General features: G+C 42.4%; 1 protein-coding gene across 1 annotated transcript in view; it reads left to right on the forward strand.

The window, feature by feature from the left end:
- spata4 (spermatogenesis associated 4) overlaps window positions 1-19,072 on the forward strand; it is a 73,041-nt gene extending 53,969 nt beyond the window's left edge. Inside the window, 3 exon segments of the mRNA XM_043704762.2 lie at window positions 6,725-6,945; window positions 15,985-16,098; window positions 18,726-19,072. Coding sequence (XP_043560697.2) covers window positions 6,725-6,945; window positions 15,985-16,098; window positions 18,726-18,844 — 454 coding nt within the window. The 3' untranslated portion in view covers window positions 18,845-19,072.
- The last annotated feature ends 1,769 nt before the right edge of the window (window positions 19,073-20,841 follow it).

Here is a 20,841-nt window from a genome sequence, read left to right on the forward strand (position 1 = left end):
AGATTGCAGGTTAGGAAGGCGGTGCTGAATTCGATGGATTTGACTGAGACAAGGTGGGGGGAGGGGAAATGAGGAAACTGGTGAAATCCGAGTTCATCCCTTGTGGTTGGAGGGTTCCTAGGCGGAAGATGAGGCGCTCTTCCTCCAACCGTCGTGTTGTTGTGATCTGGCGATGGAGGAGTCAACTATCTTCGACAGTGGCTTAGCAACCTCCTTCTTTGCTTCCTGGAGCAGCCTAGGATAAATCTGGCCTGGCCCTGGGGACTTATCAATCTTAATGTTTTCCGAAACATTAAGATTTAAGATTTAAAATGACTAATTTCACTAGTATCTCCTTCATCATATAATGCTAATTTGAAAGGTTAAAAAGCTATTACCAATTATTTAATTTCTCTTTTTAGACTTTTGTGTTGCTTAGTTTGAACAACTGGGTAAGATACACTGAACCCATCTGCTGTTAGATTGCTTCTAAAACTATTTGGCTAACAAGTGCACAAGCTATTTTCTCTCCTTTGGACTCCAGCTTGATACTTCTCTTATATATGAGATTGGCATACAATCTGTCAGAATTCCATGGCATAATGAGCACCATTGAACTGTCAAGGGGTTACTACTACTTCCTTGTAATATGCTCTGTATAAATACAGGAAGATAAAACAAAAGTAGCTTGTTTCTCACAATAAACAAAACATCTCTTTTCATGCACTCAACACAAACAACATGTGCCATGAATTTTATGGAGATGAGCTGACATTAAATTGTCGGCATTCACTATCATTAAACCTCTGAAGCTGGCTGCAAATTCAGGAATGAGCATTTGGTCTAAATTAGTGCGTAAAGTCTGAAATTACGTTCTGGCATTCATTATTGTATCACAGGCTGCACTCTGGGTCATCCTGGAGAAGATCCAATTGGTAAAACCTGATCTTGTGTCTCTTTATGTGGCTGAGTGTCATGCTTTGTTTCATAATGCGCCTGTCGAGTGCCTTTGGATGTTTTAATACATTAAAGGTGTTAAATAAATGTAAATGGCTACCTTTCACCATGGTACTGCTAGGTCAACAGCTCTAAAAGCTGTCTGTTATAGTTTAGTGGGCCCAGAAACAGCCAGTTCATTCACTGTTGCTGATAAGATCCAAGCCTGGGCCTTGCTGATCGTTGAAGCAGTTGCCCTCTTGTTTTTATTCCTGGCATTAGATTATGTACCTTTGCAAGAAAATTTATCGCTGTGTGTATTGGATGTGGCTGAGCAAAATTGATGCTTGCAGAAAACAGGAAGCAATATTTTGGAATGTTTAGCATACAGAAGCTGGACGATAAGAACCTGGGCAGGAGGTCTTTCTAGTAATTGAGTTGGTAGAGATTTCAGACCAGAAGAGTGCTGCTGAAGGATACTTGGTGAGTTGCTACAATGCATTTTATACATCGTACGCACTGCGGTCAGTTTGCATTTGTGGTGAAGGGAGGAAATATTTAGTGCTGAGTACCAATCAAACAGGCTGCTATTTCCTGGATTGTGTCAAGCTTCTTGTTGCATCGAGCACAAAAGAAGGTCTTTCCTTTTTCAATTGTGGGACATAGGTCTTGTCGGCTGGTCAGCATTTTGTCTCTAGTTACTATTGAGAAGGTGCCATCTTGAACCACTACAGTTCGTGTGCTGTACGTAGGCAATTCCAAAATTTTCACCCAGCTACAGTGAAGCAGTGACGATATACTTAGTCAGAGTGGTGAGTGAGCCCATCCAGGCAAGAGTTGAGCATTCCATCGTACTCCTGATATGCCTTGTAGATACCTTTTATAAGCTTTGGGGACTTTGGACTGAGTTACTCACTGCTGAATTCCCAGCCTCTGACCTGCTCTTGCAGCTGCAGTATTTGTACAATTGGATCATTTTCTTTTCAATGGTAAGCTGTAGGATGTTCATGGTGAGCAATTCCAAAATATCATAGCCGTTGAATGTCAAGGGGAGATGGTTAACTTCTCACTTGCCGGAGATAGTTATTCTCTGGCACTTGTCTGTGGCATATTTTACTTACCATGTGTCAGCCTAACCTGAATATTGTCCAGGTCTTTCTGCTTATGGACACGGGCTGCTTCAGTATCTGAGCACCCAGGAATGGGAGTGAACATTATGCAGTGTTAAGAAGACATCCACTCTTTGACCTAATGATGGAGGGCAGGTCATTGATATCGCAGCTGAAGATGGTTAAACCTGGGACTCTACCCTGGGATCAAATCAACATTTTTTCTCAACTTTTAAACACTAAAAATTAATTTAAAAAGAAAGCTCTGCAACTACAACACGTGGGTGGCACGGTGGCACAGTGGTTAGCACTGCTGCCTCACAGCGCCAGAGATCCAGGTTCAATTCCCACCTCAGGCAACTGACTGTGTGGAGTTTGCACATTCTCCCCGTGTCTGCGTGGGTTTCCTTCGGGTGCTCCGGTTTCCTCCCACACTCCAAAAATGTGCAGGTCAGGTGAATTGGCCTTGCTAAATTGCCTGTAGTGTTAGGTGCAGGGGTAAATGTAGGGGTATGGGTGGGTTGCACTTCGGCGGGTCGGTGTGGACTTGTTGGGCCGAAGAGCCTGTTTCCACACTGTAATGTAATCTAATGTAATCTAAACACAGGCATCTACCTAACAAGATGGAAAATTGTCCAAGATTGTCTTATCCACAAAAATCAGCTTGTGTTCCACAGGGCCTGACCCAATTGCAGCCTTGCCTTAAACATGGACTAAAGAACTAAATTCCGAAGGTGTGGTGACAATGACTGCTCACACTGAGATGTGCTGGAGCTGAGATTACTAACTTCCAACAACCACAACGATCAGCAGATTCCCCTAAGTCTTTAGACAGCACCTTCCAAACCCACAGCCACTTCCATCTAGAAGGATATGGGCAGATATATGGGAATGCATCACCTGCAAGTTCTTCTCCAAGTCACTCACCACTCTGACTAAGTATATCGTCACTGCTTCACTGTAGCTGGGTGAAAATTTTGGAATTGCCTACGTACAGCACACGAACTGTAGTGGTTCAAGATGGCACCTTCTCAATAGTAACTAGAGACAAAATGCTGACCAGCCGACAAGACCTATGTCCCACAATTGAAAAAGGAAAGACCTTCTTTTGTGCTCGATGCAACTGTAACCAGTGAACAGTTTTCCCCTTATTCCCAATGACTTCAGTATTGCAACAGCTCCGAAATACCACAGTCAATCAAATAGGGCCTTGATGTCTTGATGCCATTGTCACCTCACTTTTGGAATTTAGTTCTTTAGTCCATGTTTAAGGAAAGGCTGCAATTGGGTCAGGCCCTGTGGAACACAAGCTGATTTTTGTGGACAAGACAATCTTGGACAATTTTCCATCTTGTTAGGTAGGTGCCTGTGTTGTGGTTGCAGAGCTTTCTTTTTAAATTAACTTTTGGTGTTTGAAAGTTGAGAAAAAATGTTGATTTGAAAGCTGAAAGAAAGTACAAATGTGAATAAGCTACTAAAGGAGACCATTAAACTAAACAACAGAGGAAGGTTCATGAAATAACTCTAGATAAGTTTGTGACGAGGGATACAGAGCATAGACTTCTTCTTACTTAGATTTAGATTTAGATTCCCTACAGTGCGGAAACAGGCCCTTCGCCCAACCAGTCCACACTGACCCTCCGAAGAGTAGCCCACCCAGACTCATTTCCCTCTGACTAATGCATCTAGCACTACGGGCAATTTAGCATGGCCAATTCACCTGACCTGCACATCTTTGGACTGTGGGAGGAAACCGGAGCACCCGGAGGAAACCCACACAGACACTGAGAATGTGCAAACTCCACACACACAGTTGCCCAAGCCTGGAATTAAACCTGGGATCCTGGTGCTGTGAGGCAGCAGTTCTAACCACTGAGCCACCGTGCCTCCCATTATTAGATTAGATTAGATTACATTACAGTGTGGAAACAGGCCCTTCGGCCCAACAAGTCCACACCGACCCGCCGAAGCGAAACCCACCCATACCCCTACATTTACCCGTTACCTAACACTACGGGCAATTTAGCATGGCCAATTCACCTGACCCTGCACATCTTTTGGACTGTGGGAGGAAACCGGAGCACCCGGAGGAAACCCACGCAGACACGGGGAGAACGTGCAAACTCCACACAGTCAGTCGCCTGAGGCGGGAAGTGAACCCGGGTCTCAGGCGCTGTGAGGCAGCAGTGCTAGCCACCGTGCCACCCACCATTATTGTATAATGGTTACATTATATAAGTGGTCAGAAGATTTATTTCCTGTATTCATTATGTCTGGTGAAATTATAGATTTGTTCTAAAAGAAAAATTCATGATTTTTACTGGAAATGTTTTGGAGGAAGCCTTTTTCTATGTGCGTGGTGCTATTAACACAGCAAATGTAACTGGTTTTCCCCACCTTCCTTTTCTCCCAAATGCTAGAGAAAGAGTAGGGGGAGAGGAAAGTAGAATAATGATTTTACAGTATAGAAGGAGGCCATTTGACCCATCACACCTGTATCAGCTCCCAAAAGAGCTGCCCAGTTGGGTTCCACTCTCCACTCCTATCTCTGTTGCCCTCTAATTTAATCAGTTTTTTTTTAAGGTCTTTTTTTTTTTGAGACCCCTTATGGAATCTGCCTCCATCACTCAGGCAGCACATTCCAAATCCTAACAGCTCTGAGTAAAGACATTTCTCCTCATCTCACTCCTAGCTCTCTTGCTGATAATTTTGAAACTGTGACCCCTAGGGACTGACGCACCAACTTGTATAAAAAGAATATCCTTCTTTACCCTGTCAAAATTGTTCATAATTTTGAACACCTCAATAAGGTTACCTCTTAATTTTCTCTGCTCCAAGGACTCATGTCGAGGAGTCACTGAATCAACTACATAGTAATATTAACTAAAAGATGAAAGACTTAACAGCAATAGGTTTGTTCAATATATTGCTTCAGTTGTGTGACACTGTGATCTTTTGCTATAAATTTTGTGACCTACAATCCTGCTCCACAGTCACCTGATGAAGGAGCAGCGCTCCGAAAGCTAGCACTTCCAAATAATCCTCTTGGATTATAACCTGGTGTTGTGCAATTTTTAACTTTGTCCACCCCAGTCCAACCTCTTATTCTTCTTGGACCAGAGAAGATTTAGCCCAATCTCTCTAATCTTTCTTTATATCTAAAATCTTCATTCCTGGTATCATTCTAGGGAATCTCCTTTGAACTCACTCCAGGGCTTTAACATCCTTCCTTTCATGAGATGCTCAGAACTGATTACAATACTCCAAATTTGGTCTGACCAATGATTTGTAGAGACATAACATCATTTTCTTGTTTTTATGTTCTCTGCCTGTAATTATAAACTCAAAGAGCCTAGGAGTTACCTGAACAATTGTTTAATTTTGCCTGGCCAGAATTATGCACATGAACCTCAAGGTCTCTTTGCTCCTATATCTCCTCAAAGTTGTAACATTGAGACTGTATTGTCGTTGTGTTTCTTCTACCAAAATGCATTACCTCACATTTCTCTTCATTGAAATTTGTTTGCCAGGTGTCTGCCCATTTTGCCAACATGTCAATGTCCCTCTGAAGCAGCTTGCCATCATCCTCACAATTTACTATTCTCCCTATGTTAGTATCATCTGCAAATTTAGAGTGTGTTCCCTCTATGTCCATCTCCAAATCATTTATATTAATTAGTAAAAGGAAGGGTCCTAACACCAATCCCTGGGAAGTACCACTTTCAACTGAACTCCAATCTGAGAAATGCCTATCTATGCTTACCCTCTGTTTCCTATTTTTTAGCCAACTTCTAATTCATGCTGCCAATAACTCATCAATCCCAAGCATTTCTAATTTGCTAATCAAACTATCATGTGGCATTGTATCAAATGCTTTCTGAAAGTTGAAATATGCAACATTCATAGCTCTACCCTCATCCCCCGCCTGTGTCACCTCTTCAAATAACTCAGCTATAATTGCCGATTACGACCTGCTCTTGACAAAGCCATGTAACTGTCCAGTATTAACTGATGAGGTTGAAACTAAAATGTGGGCAAAAAAAAATTCTCCTATTTCTAACATGGTTCAGGTAAGACCATAACAAGGCCATTTAGGCTAACAACCACTTCTTCGCCTCAGCTACTTGAATTGAATTGAATTGAAGGCACGGTGAAATACAGCAATACAGGCAGATCACATAGTTAAGTAGCAAAGATAGTAAATAATAGGTAAACAGTGGCAAAAACAAAAACACAGATACAGGCGAATGTTAAGAGTTTGTGAGTCCATTTAGTATTCTAACAACAGTAGGGTAAAAACTGTTTTGAAACCGGCTGGTGTGTGTGTTCAGGCTTCTATACCTTCTCCCTGATGGTAGAGGTTGCAGAAAAACATTGCCAGGGCGGGATGGATCTTTGAGAATGCTGGTGGCCTTTCCCTGACAATGGGACTGGTAGATGGATTGTATAGATGGAAAGTTGGCCTTTGTGATTTTCCGGGCTGAGTTCACCACTCTCTGTAACCGTCTCCGATCTTGAATGGTACAGTTGCCACACCAGGTAATGATACATCCAGACAGAATACTCTCGATGGCGCACCTATAAAAATTGGCAAGGGTATTCATCGTCATGCCAAATTTCCTCAGCTGCCTGAGGAAGAAGACGTTGTTGGGCCTTTGTACTTCATCATATCCTAACAATGTAACTTTGTTTGCATTTAGAGCAAAGCTCATCCTTGATGATGAAATGAACTTTATGGACTATGGCTACCAGCTAAAGCTGCCTTTGATTGCCCGGGCAACTGCCACCAATGCTATTCGCACCAACTTGACATTAACTGAGCTATTGGAAAACCCTGACATCTTCACATGCAGTCAGAAAGCTCTGGATATTGTCAACATGCATGTGCAACACAGACAACTAGCAAGGCTAGAACATCCAAGTGAGTAAGCAGACAAAACCCAAATCTATCTGCTTAAGTCCATTCAAAATATTTTTAAGTGAAAAATAGCCTAATGTATATAATTAGAAATAACACAATTTAATTTCCACCAAGCTTGACCTACACTAACATTCTGTCTGTATTTGTCGTAATGTATTTTATATGTTGCAATATAGCTTAAGGTGAACCTTCATTTGTTGTGGATTCCCTACCATGCATTATTCAGTTTGTCTGACCAACTAACAATAAGTTATTAATTAAAACAGAAATAGTGAGAAGTAAATAGGTGCATCAACATGACAAGAAAATGGAGAGATGTCTGGCTCCAAATGGAGCCATTTGGCTCATCATCTCTGTGCATCCCATAAAAAGAAAGATACTTGAACATTTTAAGGAGACATCAGAACTATCTCTTTGCTGACATTTAATGACAGTTTTATCGTTATGTGTCATGATACTATGGCTTTAAGGAATGTGTTTTATCCTGGCTCTTTTATGAAGAGAGGTTGAGACAGAAGTGAGGAGCGGTCTATTCCAAACCAATAAAGTAAATAGCTTGTGAGACCTTGCGTTTTTTTAAACAAAGATTGGAACAATGGAAGCAGCATAAATGGGTGGATTAGACTCCCACAGAAGCAGAATTTCAGTTTAGCTTTCAGTTCTATGACTCTAGGTGCTGGGGTTTGAAGCTGGCTGTGAAAGTATCTCCCTGCCACAGCAAAAAGCCAAATTTTCTCTTGATGTTCTTTTCTCCTGGAATAGACAGACATTACATGTGTGACAATCAATTTTACTGAATTTGCCTTTGCCTAGGGTGTGTTTATGGGATGTTACTATATAGGAAGAATTTCTGTTCAGTAGATAAATAATCTACTATTCTGTTAAGTTTTCCCACTGAGTTAGAATTAAACAAATTCTCCTTTCTTTTGTGTATATTTTAACTGGAGAGTAAGCGTAAAATGTGTTTTGCTTGAAGCTATGTAGTATAACAAATCGAATTACATCTGGAGCATAGCACCTTACACTTGCCTTTAAATAAGCAAAATGTTAAGATCTCAGCTTTCTCCTTGATATATTTGAAGCAGGTTTGATCTGGTCCATAATACATGAAATGTATCAAAATACATCACAAGAGTATTATCAAACAAAAACTGATATAAAACCAAAAAAAGGAACCATTAGAGTTTGGTTTTGAGAAGCATTTTATTTTGTCTGTGTGTGTGTGTGTGTGTGTGTCTGTGTGTGCATCTGTTTGTGTCACCAAGCTGGTCCCTTTTTTTCTAAAAGCTGTTCCTTTTCTCAAGGATACTGTGACCTTGATTTATTTCAGAGGGGTCATAAACCAGCTCCTGGTTCTAAGCTGACTGGTTTAGTACAGAGATTAAAGGGTATTGAGAAGCCTTTTTGGTTATTTGTAAACAGCTGAGACTCAGGCCAAAGTGGTCATGTTTTAGAAGTGACATGTTTAGTGAACGGGGAGTGATCAGCTCTCTAGCTGAGCAGTTCATCCCAGAACTAGTTAGGATTTCAGCTGTGTGGAAACAGGCTCTCTCTCTTTCTGCCCTTCTAATTTCAACCTGTAAACATCTGTTCCCTTTTTTTGACTTTTTTTCAGGGGGTTTGCTTATTAGGATTGTTGTGTATATTCAGAACAGCAAAATTAAGTTTAATTTGGTTAGACTGAGTTCTGTGGCGGTTCTTTATTCTGTTCTTTGTGTTTCGTTGTGTAATTTTGTGAATAAATTTCTGTCTGTTTTAAAACCTAGTAGTCAACCTCGCTAACTTTGGGTAATTTTCGCTACGCTTACCGAAACAAATTGCAAAATTGCCTGCTCAAGAATGTTTTGAGTGGTCTGGCCTAGTCCATAATAGTGCATCTCCGGTGCGAAGTGTTCTTTGAGAACACCCAGCAGAAAGGCAAAGTATAGAAAAGGAACCAGAGAAAGGAATACCAGCAACCTCAAGACTAAGCATGAATTCCACCTCCCAGAAACACCTGTGTTCTGAAAAATTGGCTCGAGGATTGAGCTCATCAGCCACACAAGGACCTACAGAATTTCCTAGATGGACAGTTATACTCATCAGATTATATTCATTAGCGAGTGATTGCCGATGACAATGTCGGTGGGTGTGTGTGTGTTTTTGAGGTGGGATGGTGGTGGTGGTGAATGTTGGATATTTTGAGGGTGCCAATTCCAGAGCATAGGGCCCTGGGAGAACATAAGAAATAGAAACAGTAGTAGGTTATTTAAATCTTCGTGCCGGCCCTGCCATTCTATAAGATCATAGCTCATCAGCCCTAGGCCTCAATTCCTGTTTAGTGCCAGCTTGTTAAAGCACTCAACCCCTCGATAATGCATAAATCTATCTGCAGCTCTTGAGAATAGATAATTCCAGATGTTCACTACCCTCTGAAAGAAGAAATTCCTTTGCTTCTCAGTTTTAAATGAGTGTCCCCTTATTTTGTAACCATGTCCTGAAGTTTGAGATTCCCCCACTAGTGAAAACATCTTTTCAACATCCATCCTATCAAACCCTCTCAGAACTTTATATGATTCAATAAGATTGTCCTTATTCTTCTAAAGTGTGTGAACCTGTTTAGCTGTTCTTGATAGTCCACTCTTCCTTTTAGAAAGCAGCCGAGTGAATCTCTTTTGAATTGCCTCCAATACTAATGTACTTTATCTTAACTAAGAGGACATGAACTATGCACAGTACTCCAGGCGCAGTCTCACCAACACCACGTACAGTTGTAAAATTGTCTTATTTTGAACTTGAACCCATTAATAACAAAAGCCAAAATTCCATTTGCTTTCTTAATTACCGGCTGCACCTTCATGCTTATTTTTGTGTTTCATGCACAAGAACATGTAGATCCTTCTGTGCTGCACATTTTTTTTGCAGTCTCTCTCATAGACTGTCGTTTTTTTCTTCTTACCAAAGTGTATGAGGTCATGCATTAAGCTGTATCTGCCAAAGTTTCGCTGTCTCACTTAACCTATATGGAATCACTTGCAAATTCCTTGTCTTCATCATAACATACCCTCCACCTACATTTGCGTCAACACCCAATTTGGATACATTGCACTCTGCGGCGTTCTCCGAATCATTGATACAAATAGTAAATAATTGAAGCCTTATAACTGTTTCTTATGACACACCATTAGTAACCTCTTTGATACCTGAATGAGACCTATTACTTCTGACTGTCTTCTGTGTGTTACAGATCCTCCATTTATGCTAAGATGTTACCCCCAGTACCATGAGCTTGTATCTTTTGCAATGTTCTTTTATGTGGCAACGTAATGTCTTCTGGAAATCCAAGTACACTTCACCTATTTGATCTCCTTTATAAACTCTGCTTGTTGTATCCTCAAAGAACTCTTAGAAAAGCTATAGTCATAGAGTCATACAGCATTGCAACAGCCCCTTCGGCCGACCAAGCCTACGCTAACCAACAACCACCAAACTATACTAAGCCCACTTTACCTGCATTTGGCCGACAACTTAGTATGCATCATCCAGATGCTTCTTCAATGTTATGAGAGTCTCTGTCATGTATGACGTCCCTTTCATAAAATCATATCGAATCTGTATGTTTGCATTAAGTGTTTCTAAATGTTGCTATTTGTTCGTTAATAATGGATTCAAACATTTTCCCAACGACAGATATTAGGCTAACTTGTAGATTCCTGCTTACTCTCTCAGTCCCCTCTTGAACAGAAGTGTCATATTCATGCCTCCAGAATCCAGATTCCCATCCTCAATAATGGGGAATCCCAGCACCTAAGTGCAAAAGATAAGATCAAACATTTGCAACAATTTTTGGCCAGAGGTTTCAAGTGGATGATCCATCTTGGCCTCCCCAGAATCACAAATGCCAGTCTTCAGCCAAATCAATTAACTCTGCAATATATAAAATAATGCCTGATATTGGAAAGGCTAATTGTCCTGACAAAATTCTGACAATACTGAAGACTTATGCTGCAGAGCTTCCTGCATACCTAGCCAAACTATTCCAGCACATCTACAGCACTACCATCTACTTAACAAGGCGGGGGAAGATTACTGAGCTACTCCTGTGCACTAAAAGAAGAACAAATCCACTCTTGTCAATTTCCAACCCAGTCTAATTTCAGTCATCAATAAAGTGATGTCAAAAGGTCATCAACAGTCCTGTGATGCAACACTTGCTTAATAATTTGCTCATTGACATCCAGTTTGGGTTCTGCCAGGGCCACTCAGTACCTGATCTTTACAACCTCAGTTCAAGCATTGTTAAAAAAACTGATTTCAGAGATGAGTTGACAGTGATTGCTCTTGACATCAAAGCTGCATTTGACTCAGTGATATCAAGGAGCCCTTGAGTTAATGGCATTCAGGGGGAAAACTTGCTGTCGGATTGAGTCATACCTGGCACGTAAGAAGATGGTTATTATGGTTGGAAATCAATCATCTCAGCTGCAGGACATCTCTGCAGGAGTTCCTCAGGGTAAATTCCTTGGCCCAGCCATTATCAACTGCTTCACCAGTACCTTTCCTCCTTCACAAGCTTGGATGATCATTGATGATTGCAAATGTTCAGCACCATTCAAGACTCCTCGGATAATAAGCATTCCCTGTCTAAATTTAGCAAGACCTTACAACATCCAGACTTAGATTGACAAGTGACATGTGACATTAGCACACACAAATGCCTTGCAAGTACCTTCCTCAATAAGATTAGATTTCTTTTTAGATTAGATTACTTACAGTGTGGAAACAGGCCCTTCGGCCCAACAAGTCCACACCGACCCGCTGAAGCGCATCCCACCCATACCCCTTCACCTTACACCATGGGCAATTTAGCATGGCCAATTCACCTGACCTGCACATCTTTGGACTGTGAAGGAAACCCACACAGACACGGGGAGAATATGCAAACTCCACACAGTCAGTCGCCTGAGGTGGGAATTGAACCCGGGTCTCTGGCGCTGTGAGGCAGCAGTGCTAGCCACCATGCCGCCCAAGAGAGAATCTTAACTATTGTCACTTGAAAATGGCATTACCACCACTGAATCTCCCACTATTAACATCCTGGGGGCTACCATTGACCAGAAACTATTCAGAGACTACTATATATTGTGTGGCTACAAGAGCAGGTCAGAGTAACTTGCCAACTGACCTCCCAAAGCTTCTCTATCATCTACAAGGCACATGTCAGGAGTGCGATGGAGTCTCCCCACTTACTGGATGAATACACCTCCTGCAACACTCAAGAAGCTTGACATTTTTCAGGGCAAAGCAGTGCCCTTGAATGGTACTACTTCCACAGACATTTGCTCTTTCCACCACAGCTTAGTTGTGGAAGCTATGTACCATGTGCAAGGAGAAAGTGAGGTCTGCAGATGCTGGAGATCAAAGTTGAAACTTTATTGCTGGAACAGCACAGCAGGTCAGGCAGCATCCAGGGAACAGGAGATTCGACGTTTCGGGCACAGGCCCTTCTTCAGGAATGAGCAGAGAGTGTTCAGCAGGAGAAGATAAAAGGTAGGGAGGAGGGACTTGGAGGAGGGGAGTTGGAAATGTGATAGGTGGAAAGAGGTCAAGGTGAGGGTGATAGGTCGGAGTAGGGTGGAGGCGGAGAGGTCAAGAAGAAGACTGCAGGTCAGGAAGGCGGTGCCGGGCTGGAAGGATCCGGCTGAGACAAGGTGGGGGGAGGGGGGATGAAGAAACTGGTGAAGTCCAAGTTCATCCCCTGCGGTTGGAGGGTTCCCAGTCGGAAGATAAGACGCTCCTCCTCCGACCGTCGGGTTGTTGTGGTTTGGCGGTGGATGAGTCCAATGACCTGCATATCCTCGGTGGAGTGGGAGGGGGAGTTGAAATGCTGTGCCACAGGTTGGTTGGGTTGGTTCGTCCGGGTGGCCCAGAGGTGCTCCCTGAATCGCTCCGCAAGTAGGCGGCCTGTCTCCCCAATATAGAGAAGGCCACACCGGCTGCAGCGGATGCAGTAGATGATGTGGGTGGAGGTGCAGGTGAATCTGTGGCGGATATGGAAGTTTCCCTTGGGGCCTTGGAGAGAAGTGAGGGGGGAGGTGTGGGCGCAAGTGTTGCACCTCCTGCGGTTGCAAGGGAAGGTGCCGGGAGTGGTGGTTGGGTCGGTGGGGGGTGTGGATCTGACAAGGGAGTCGCGGAGGGAGTGGTCTCTACGGAAAGCTGATAGGGGAGGGGAGGGAAATATATCCTTGGTGCTGGGGTCTGTTTGGAGGTGGCGGAAGTGACGGCGGATGATGCGCTGTACATGGAGATTGGTGGGGTGGTAGGTGAGGACCAGTGGGGTTCTGTCCTGGTGGCGGTTGGAGGGGCGGGGCTCAAGGGCGGAGGAGCGGGAAGTGGAGGAGATGCGGTGGAGGGTACCGTCGACCACGTCGGGGGGGAAATTGCGGTCCTTGAAGAAGGAGGCCATCTGTGTTGTACGTATTTTGAACTGGTCCTCCTGGGAGCAGATGCGGCGGAGACGAAGGAATTGGGAGAATGGGATGGCGTTTTTACAGGGGGCAGGATGGGAGGAGGTGTAGTCCAGGTAGCTGTGGGAGTCGGTAGGTTTGTAGTAGAGCTGTGGGAGTCGGTAGGTTTGTAGTAGGTTTGACGTGGTCGACGGTGCCCTCCACCGCATCTCCTCCACTTCCCGCTCCTCCGCCCTTGAGCCCCGCCCCTCCAACCGCCACCAGGACAGAACCCCACTGGTCCTCACCTACCACCCCACCAATCTCCATGTACAGCGCATCATCCGCCGTCACTTCCGCCACCTCCAAACAGACCCCAGCACCAAGGATATATTTCCCTCCCCTCCCCTATCAGCTTTCCGTAGAGACCACTCCCTCCGCGACTCCCTTGTCAGATCCACACCCCCCACCGACCCAACCACCACTCCCGGCACCTTCCCTTGCAACCGCAGGAGGTGCAACACTTGCGCCCACACCTCCCCCCTCACTTCTCTCCAAGGCCCCAAGGGAAACTTCCATATCCGCCACAGATTCACCTGCACCTCCACCCACATCATCTACTGCATCCGCTGCAGCCGGTGTGGCCTTCTCTATATTGGGGAGACAGGCCGCCTACTTGCGGAGCGATTCAGGGAGCACCTCTGGGCCACCCGGACGAACCAACCCAACCAACCTGTGGCACAGCATTTCAACTCCCCCTCCCACTCCACCGAGGATATGCAGGTCATTGGACTCATCCACCGCCAAACCACAACAACCCGACGGTCGGAGGAGGAGCGTCTTATCTTCCGACTGGGAACCCTCCAACCGCAGGGGATGAACTTGGACTTCACCAGTTTCTTCATCCCCCCTCCCCCCACCTTGTCTCAGCCGGATCCTTCCAGCCCGGCACCGCCTTCCTGACCTGCAGTCTTCTTCTTGACCTCTCCGCCTCCACCCTACTCCGACCTATCACCCTCACCTTGACCTCTTTCCACCTATCACATTTCCAACTCCCCTCCTCCAAGTCCCTCCTCCCTACCTTTTATCTTCTCCTGCTGAACACTCTCTGCTCATTCCTGAAGAAGGGCCTGTGCCCGAAACGTCGAATCTCCTGTTCCCTGGATGCTGCCTGACCTGCTGTGCTGTTCCAGCAATAAAGTTTCAACCATGTGCAAGACCCACTACAGTAATTCACCAACACTCCTTTAGACAGCATCTTCCAGTTCACAACTACTACCATCTGGAAGGAAAAGGGCAGCAAATCACAAGTGCCTGCAAGTTCATCGCTGATCCACTCAGAATCCTGACTTGGAAAAATATCACCAATCCTTCAGTGACATGAGGTCAAATACGGAACTCTCTCCCTTAGCGCATTGTGAGTCTGTATACAGCACATGGACTGCAGTGGGTCAGGAAAGCAGCTCACCACCATCTTCTCAAGAGCAGCTAGGGAAAGGCAAAAAAAGTACTGGTCCAACCAGTGATGCTGACATCCCATGAGTGAAATTAAAGAAGTGAAATTACCAATATACTGTCAGGATATTGTTTACCTCCATCTATTAACCTGTCTATTGTTACTATTTGAATCAGAAAATATGGTTTCCAAGAATGTAAGTATCAGAAACAAATTAAGCTTCAGAAATCTTACATTAGCAGACTGAATGTTTAGAATAGTCACATAATATTCCTTTTAGTGTCGCTTTAGAATAGATTTGACTTGATTAGAATTACTGGATCAATGTCATTTAATTAATTATGAGCAGGCACAAAAATTGAGCAGAAGCATGTTAATTTTCCATATGAAAATGCTGTTCAGTGTATATCTGGGTCTGTTTGAAGGACACTACCTTCAATAAAAATACTAGTGTGGTTTTTTGTATTTGAAAGCAATTTCAACTGCAAACGATTTGGTTCAGTGCTATTTATATGTGGTTTTCAATAACAAAAGAAATTGCCGAACAGTCATTTCACGAAGACTACTTCATCATCCAGACAAGAATCAGCGGTTAATCCTGGGGATTAAAACCTTTCCAGGTCTTGGCATATGACTTCACACACTGGGCAATTTGATTCCATCCTTTGTTAAAATTAGAGCTAATGTTAGAACATTGAGCGTTGCTGTGTGTTGATTTACTGATAAGCTAGTCACCTATGGGTCACTATGAATAGTCACTGTACTGGCTCAAGATGTTTCATTGGGTCCTTTTCTCGACCCTGTAAACTGACACATGGATTGCAGTTGTTTTGATTTCTGGTTTACTACATTCCTATATATCTTTGTTATTGGATTTGGGCACACAATCTGGAGCAATGTTGAGACTGCTTTTTTTCTTTTTCTAAATACATGTCACTTTACAATAAATAAACAAACCGTAATTAAGAAGCATTACTTCATTGACATTTTGGTGGAACAGATGGTAATTTTGGCTGAATTTGCCTTTTTAGCAAAGATTGTCATAACTTCCTTTTAAATGAGCTAGTTTGCTTTCCATAAAGGCAAAAATTGTAAATATTATTTATCAATCTTTCAGAATATACCTTTATTGATTTGAAGTATTGATTCTTTTAAAAGAACGCTATAATTTGAAGCCCACGCTGGGAGAGAAAGCAACCAGACTTCCACTCCCTCAATATCAGTATGAGTGTTTGTATCCTGACAGCAAAAGAACAGAAATGGCTGAATCAAGTAAGATCATACTCTCCTATTTTTATCTCACTCTGAAAATTGATTCCTGCTGTCATGAGGTCGTAAAACTTTATTCTACATGCTTTTTATATTCTATGTTATTTTTAATAGAAAACTTGATTCCCTCCAATATTTCCCAGTTTGTTCTGAAGCCAACTCTTTGGTATCTCTGTTCTTCCTGAGTGAGCTGAAGGAGTTCTGTCGACAAGTTGTTTGATTTTGAGGAAGATTCAAAGCAATCGTGATAAATGTTATCTGAAATCGAAACAACCAAGACTTATCATTGCTACTGGTTTACACATTATGTCAAATGGCAGTTTGCAGAATACTTCATGTGTTTTTTTTTGCATCTATTATGATTTCTTGCTAGACTAGTGATCTATGTCATTTTACTAAGATTGTTGCAACATGGAAACAGACGGCCGAATCAAATCAGCCTTCCTACCTCTGAATTTGTAACACAGTATATTGTAAATCTTTCAAAATCCCTCAAAATTGAATCCCAGTGGTTCCTAACCAGACTTTTTGAACAATCAATCCCAGACTCTGTGAATAAAATTCTACAGACCAGGTTTGTAGCTTAAACAAAAGATTCAACAATTTAAAAGCAACGTGGTAACTTTGACAGTGAAATTAAACAACCAAATAATATAATTGATATCTATTATGCCCAATAACCTTTATTTTCAACCCCATTTACACAAGACAGACAAAAAAAATACAGTTAAAAGATTAAAAAAACACTGGCCAGATTGCTGAGATGCTTTTCATGATGCATTGTTCCACAGACATAGATGATTGTTTTCTGATTGATTTTCTGCAGACGTTGATCAGTGTCACCTTTTCAGTTCATTCTGAGGAGGTTTTGGTGATACCTGTCACTTAGTTTCTAATCTGTGAACTTCCATTAGTTGATAATGGAAGATTAGACAGGGAGCTTTCAAACCTTAATTATGTAACATTAACAGCCAAACCTCTCGCCACAGAACCCAATTCAAACTGTTTGACCATCATCTTCCCGTCTAGACTTGCTGACACTAATTCCTGGGAAGTGACCTCATTAACGTATTGCTAACGTGGCTGGGAAATTGGTTGACTGACAGGTGACAAAGTAGGGATAATGATTGAGTACTCAAACTGGCAGGATGTGATCCGTGGTATCCAACAGGATCTCTGTTAGGCCTCAATTATTCATATTAATTATTAATGACTTTGGGTAACGGCAGAAAAAGTTATGTATCCAAATTTGTTGATGACACAAAGTTGGGCAGCATTGTAGATAATGTAGATGGTGTAAAATTACAAAGGGATATCGATGGACTAAGTAAATGAGCAAAACTGTGGCAAATGGCATACAATGTAAGCAAGTGTGAGGTTTTCCATTTTAAACTGAAACAGAATAGATCTAGATGGTATGAAGTTAAATTTAGTGGCTGTAAAAAGAGACTTGGAGGTTCAGGTGCATAGATCTTTAAAACGTCATGAACAAGTGCAGAAAATAATCAAGGAAGCTGACTACTAGAGGATTGGCGTATCAGAATACAGAAGTTATGCTGTAGCCATACAAAACCTGGATGAACCCCACTTGGAGTACTGAGAGGAGATCTGGACACCATACCTGAGGAAGGATATATTGCCCTTGGAAGGAATACAACTTTGGTTTATAAGACAGATGCCTAGACTTCAGGATTAAGTTATGAGGAGAAATTACACAAATTAGGCCTGTTTTCTCTAGAATTTAGAACGTTAAGAGTGATCTAATCAAAGTCTTCAAGATATTAACAGGACAAGACAGAGTCAATAAAGACAAACTATTTTCATCTCTAGAACTAAGGACTATTTCCTGACAATGAAACATTAAACGTACTTCCCCAACCTCATGCTGTTATGAGTTAGTGATAGAGTCATAGAGCACAGAAACAGACCCTTCAGTCAAACTCATTCATGCTGACCAAGTTTCAAACTAAACTAGTCCCATTTACCTACGTTTGGCCTATATCGTTCTGAACCTTGCCAGTTCATGCAACTGCCCAAATGTCTTTTGAATGTTGTAACTGTACCTGCATCTACTACTTTCTTTGACAATTCATTCATGTGTGAATATCTTCTGTGTGAAAAATCTTTCTCCTCTCACCTTAAAAATATGCTCCCTAATTTTGAACTCCGCCATCCTTATTCACCTTATCTATGCCCCTCATAGTTTTATAAACCTCTATAAGGTCACCCTTCAACCTATGCTCCAGAGGAAAAAAGTCCCAGCCTATGTAGCCTCCACTTATAAGACTTAGAAGACCTCCAGACCCGGCAACATCTTTGTAAATCTATTCCAGACCCTCTCCAATTTCATAATATCGTTCCTATAGCAAGTTGAGCAGAACTGTACACAGTACTCCAAAAGTGGTCTCACCAACATCCTTTACAACCTCAACATGACATCCCAACTCATTTACTCAGTAGTTTGAACAATGAAGACAAGTGTGGTAAATGCCTTCTTAACTACTCTGTCTACCCATGATGCAACTTCTATATTCTTAAAGTTTAAGTCTGGCTATGACTGTTTAATAATGTGTTAATTTTGGCAGGTTTTATATTGTTTTTCATATTTATTTTGTTCCGTCCTGTTTCAGAAATTATCCCATCAGAAATTCGGAGTAAGAGTAATGTTCTTTTCAAGGAGATCAATGTGAAACAAGTGGTTAGAGATTCACAGTCACTGACTGCAAACCATCAAAATTGCAAGTTTTGACAGTAAAGAGGGTCTGAAATAGAGTAAATGATTGTCATATATGGTTCAATAATAAAGGTGAACTGTCTTATTTTAAAAGATGTATGTTAAACATATTAGTGTAGAATCGTATGGAATATTATTTTGCTTAATTAAATTTAATGATTAATTTGACTAAGACTGACATAGTACTTCAATTCTGGCAATACAAAAACTGTTATTTTATATGAAATAAAACTCTTTACAGCCTTTGATGTCAGACAGCTTTTTAAAAGTGTCTTTAAGTTTTTTCACTCTCCATTGAAAAGTGTGGCTTTTCAAGATGTATTTGTCAACGCACAGTTCATTTTCAGTACCTCCCCCAGGTCAGTGGCTTTCATGCTTGAACCTAAAATCAATTGGTCACTTAAGCAAAAGGTCATCATCTTACCTTCATCCAATATCGATATTCCAACCATCCTTGCAGCGTCAACTTAGTGGTCATAAGAACTAGGAGCAGGAATGGGCAATTCAGCCCCCGGAGCCTGCTCCACAATTCAATCCGATCATCATCTCAGCCAATTCCACTTTCCCCTTAACCCTTTAATCCATAAGGGTTCAGAAAAGATTTATAAGGATGTTGCCAAGGTTGGAGGATTTGAGCTATAGGGAGAGGCTGAACAGGCTGGGGCTATTTTCCCTGGAACATCGGAGACTGAGGGGTAACCTTATAGAAGTTTACAAAATTATGAGGGGCATGGATAGGGTAAATAGGCAAAATCTTTTCCCTGGGGTCGGGGAGTCCTGAATTAGAGGGCATATGTTTAGGGTGAGAGGGGAAAGATATAAAAGAGATCTAAGGGGCAGCTTTTTCATGCAGAGGGTGGTTACGTGTATGGAATGAGCTGCCAGAGGATGTGGTGGAGGCTGGTACAATTGCAACATTTAAGAGGCATTTGGATGGGTATATGAATGGGAAGGGTTTGGAGGGATATGGGCCGAGTGCTGGTAGGTGGGACTAGGTTGGGTTGGGATATCTGGTCAGCATGGACGGGTTGGACTGAAGGGTCTGTTTCCATGCTGTACATCTCTATGACTCTATAATTAAAAATCTATCTCTTCCTTAAATTTATTCACTGTCCTGACATTCACCAGACATTCGCGTAATGAATTCCACAGATTCATGACCCTTTGAGAGAAGCTATTCCTCCTTATCCCTGTTGCTCTAGCGGCACTCATGTGACAATGATTGTGTCTTTAGAATTCCTTTCCTAACAGCTCTGGGATGTATGTACCTTACATGAATTGCAGTGGTTCAGGGCAACCCCCCACCATCTACTCAAAGGGCAATTAGGAATGGGCAATAAATACTGGCTAGCCAGGGGCATCCATGTCCATCAAACAAAGCAACCCATTGATTTGTGGGGTGTGCAGACAGAGTCCGAAGAGAGTTCTTTACTAGAACAATTTGAATTTTGCTGTTATAGACTTTTGGGTCCATAGAATCTTGATGCAAACCCATTTGAAGTTAATCATTTATAGCACTGAAGGCCATTCAGCCCATTGAGTCCATGATGACTCTGTTGAGCAAACAAGTTCCACCCCCCTTGCTATTTCTGCAGTCCTACAAGTTTACTTCATTCCAGTTGTCTTTGAAATCAATGAGCATCGCAGTTTTCAACATGTGTAGACAAGTTCCAGATCAGTACTCTTTGCTGCATGAGAAACGCTCCTCCTTGCGTTCACCCTGTATCTCTTCCCCAAAATCTTACACCTGTGTCCATTGGTTCATGTTCCATCAGCCAATGAGAAGAGTTCTTCCTTGTCTACCTTGTCCACACCTGTCATAATCTTGTACACCTCTATTGGATCTCCTCTCAATCTCCTTTGCCGCAGGACAACACCTATCCTCGCTAAACCCCACTGAGATTGTGGGCAAAATCCCTGGAATTATGATGGTAAGTTCAGTCAGTGATCCCCCAGATCCTTCCTAAAATGCATAGAACTGGACGCTAGGTCATTGCAGAGAGTAGTTGACC

The sequence above is a fragment of the Chiloscyllium plagiosum genome, unplaced genomic scaffold (assembly GCF_037043375.1).
Source record: "Chiloscyllium plagiosum isolate Xiang-an unplaced genomic scaffold, Cpla_swu_hap1 HiC_scaffold_2, whole genome shotgun sequence".
Lineage (NCBI taxonomy): Eukaryota > Metazoa > Chordata > Chondrichthyes > Orectolobiformes > Hemiscylliidae > Chiloscyllium > Chiloscyllium plagiosum.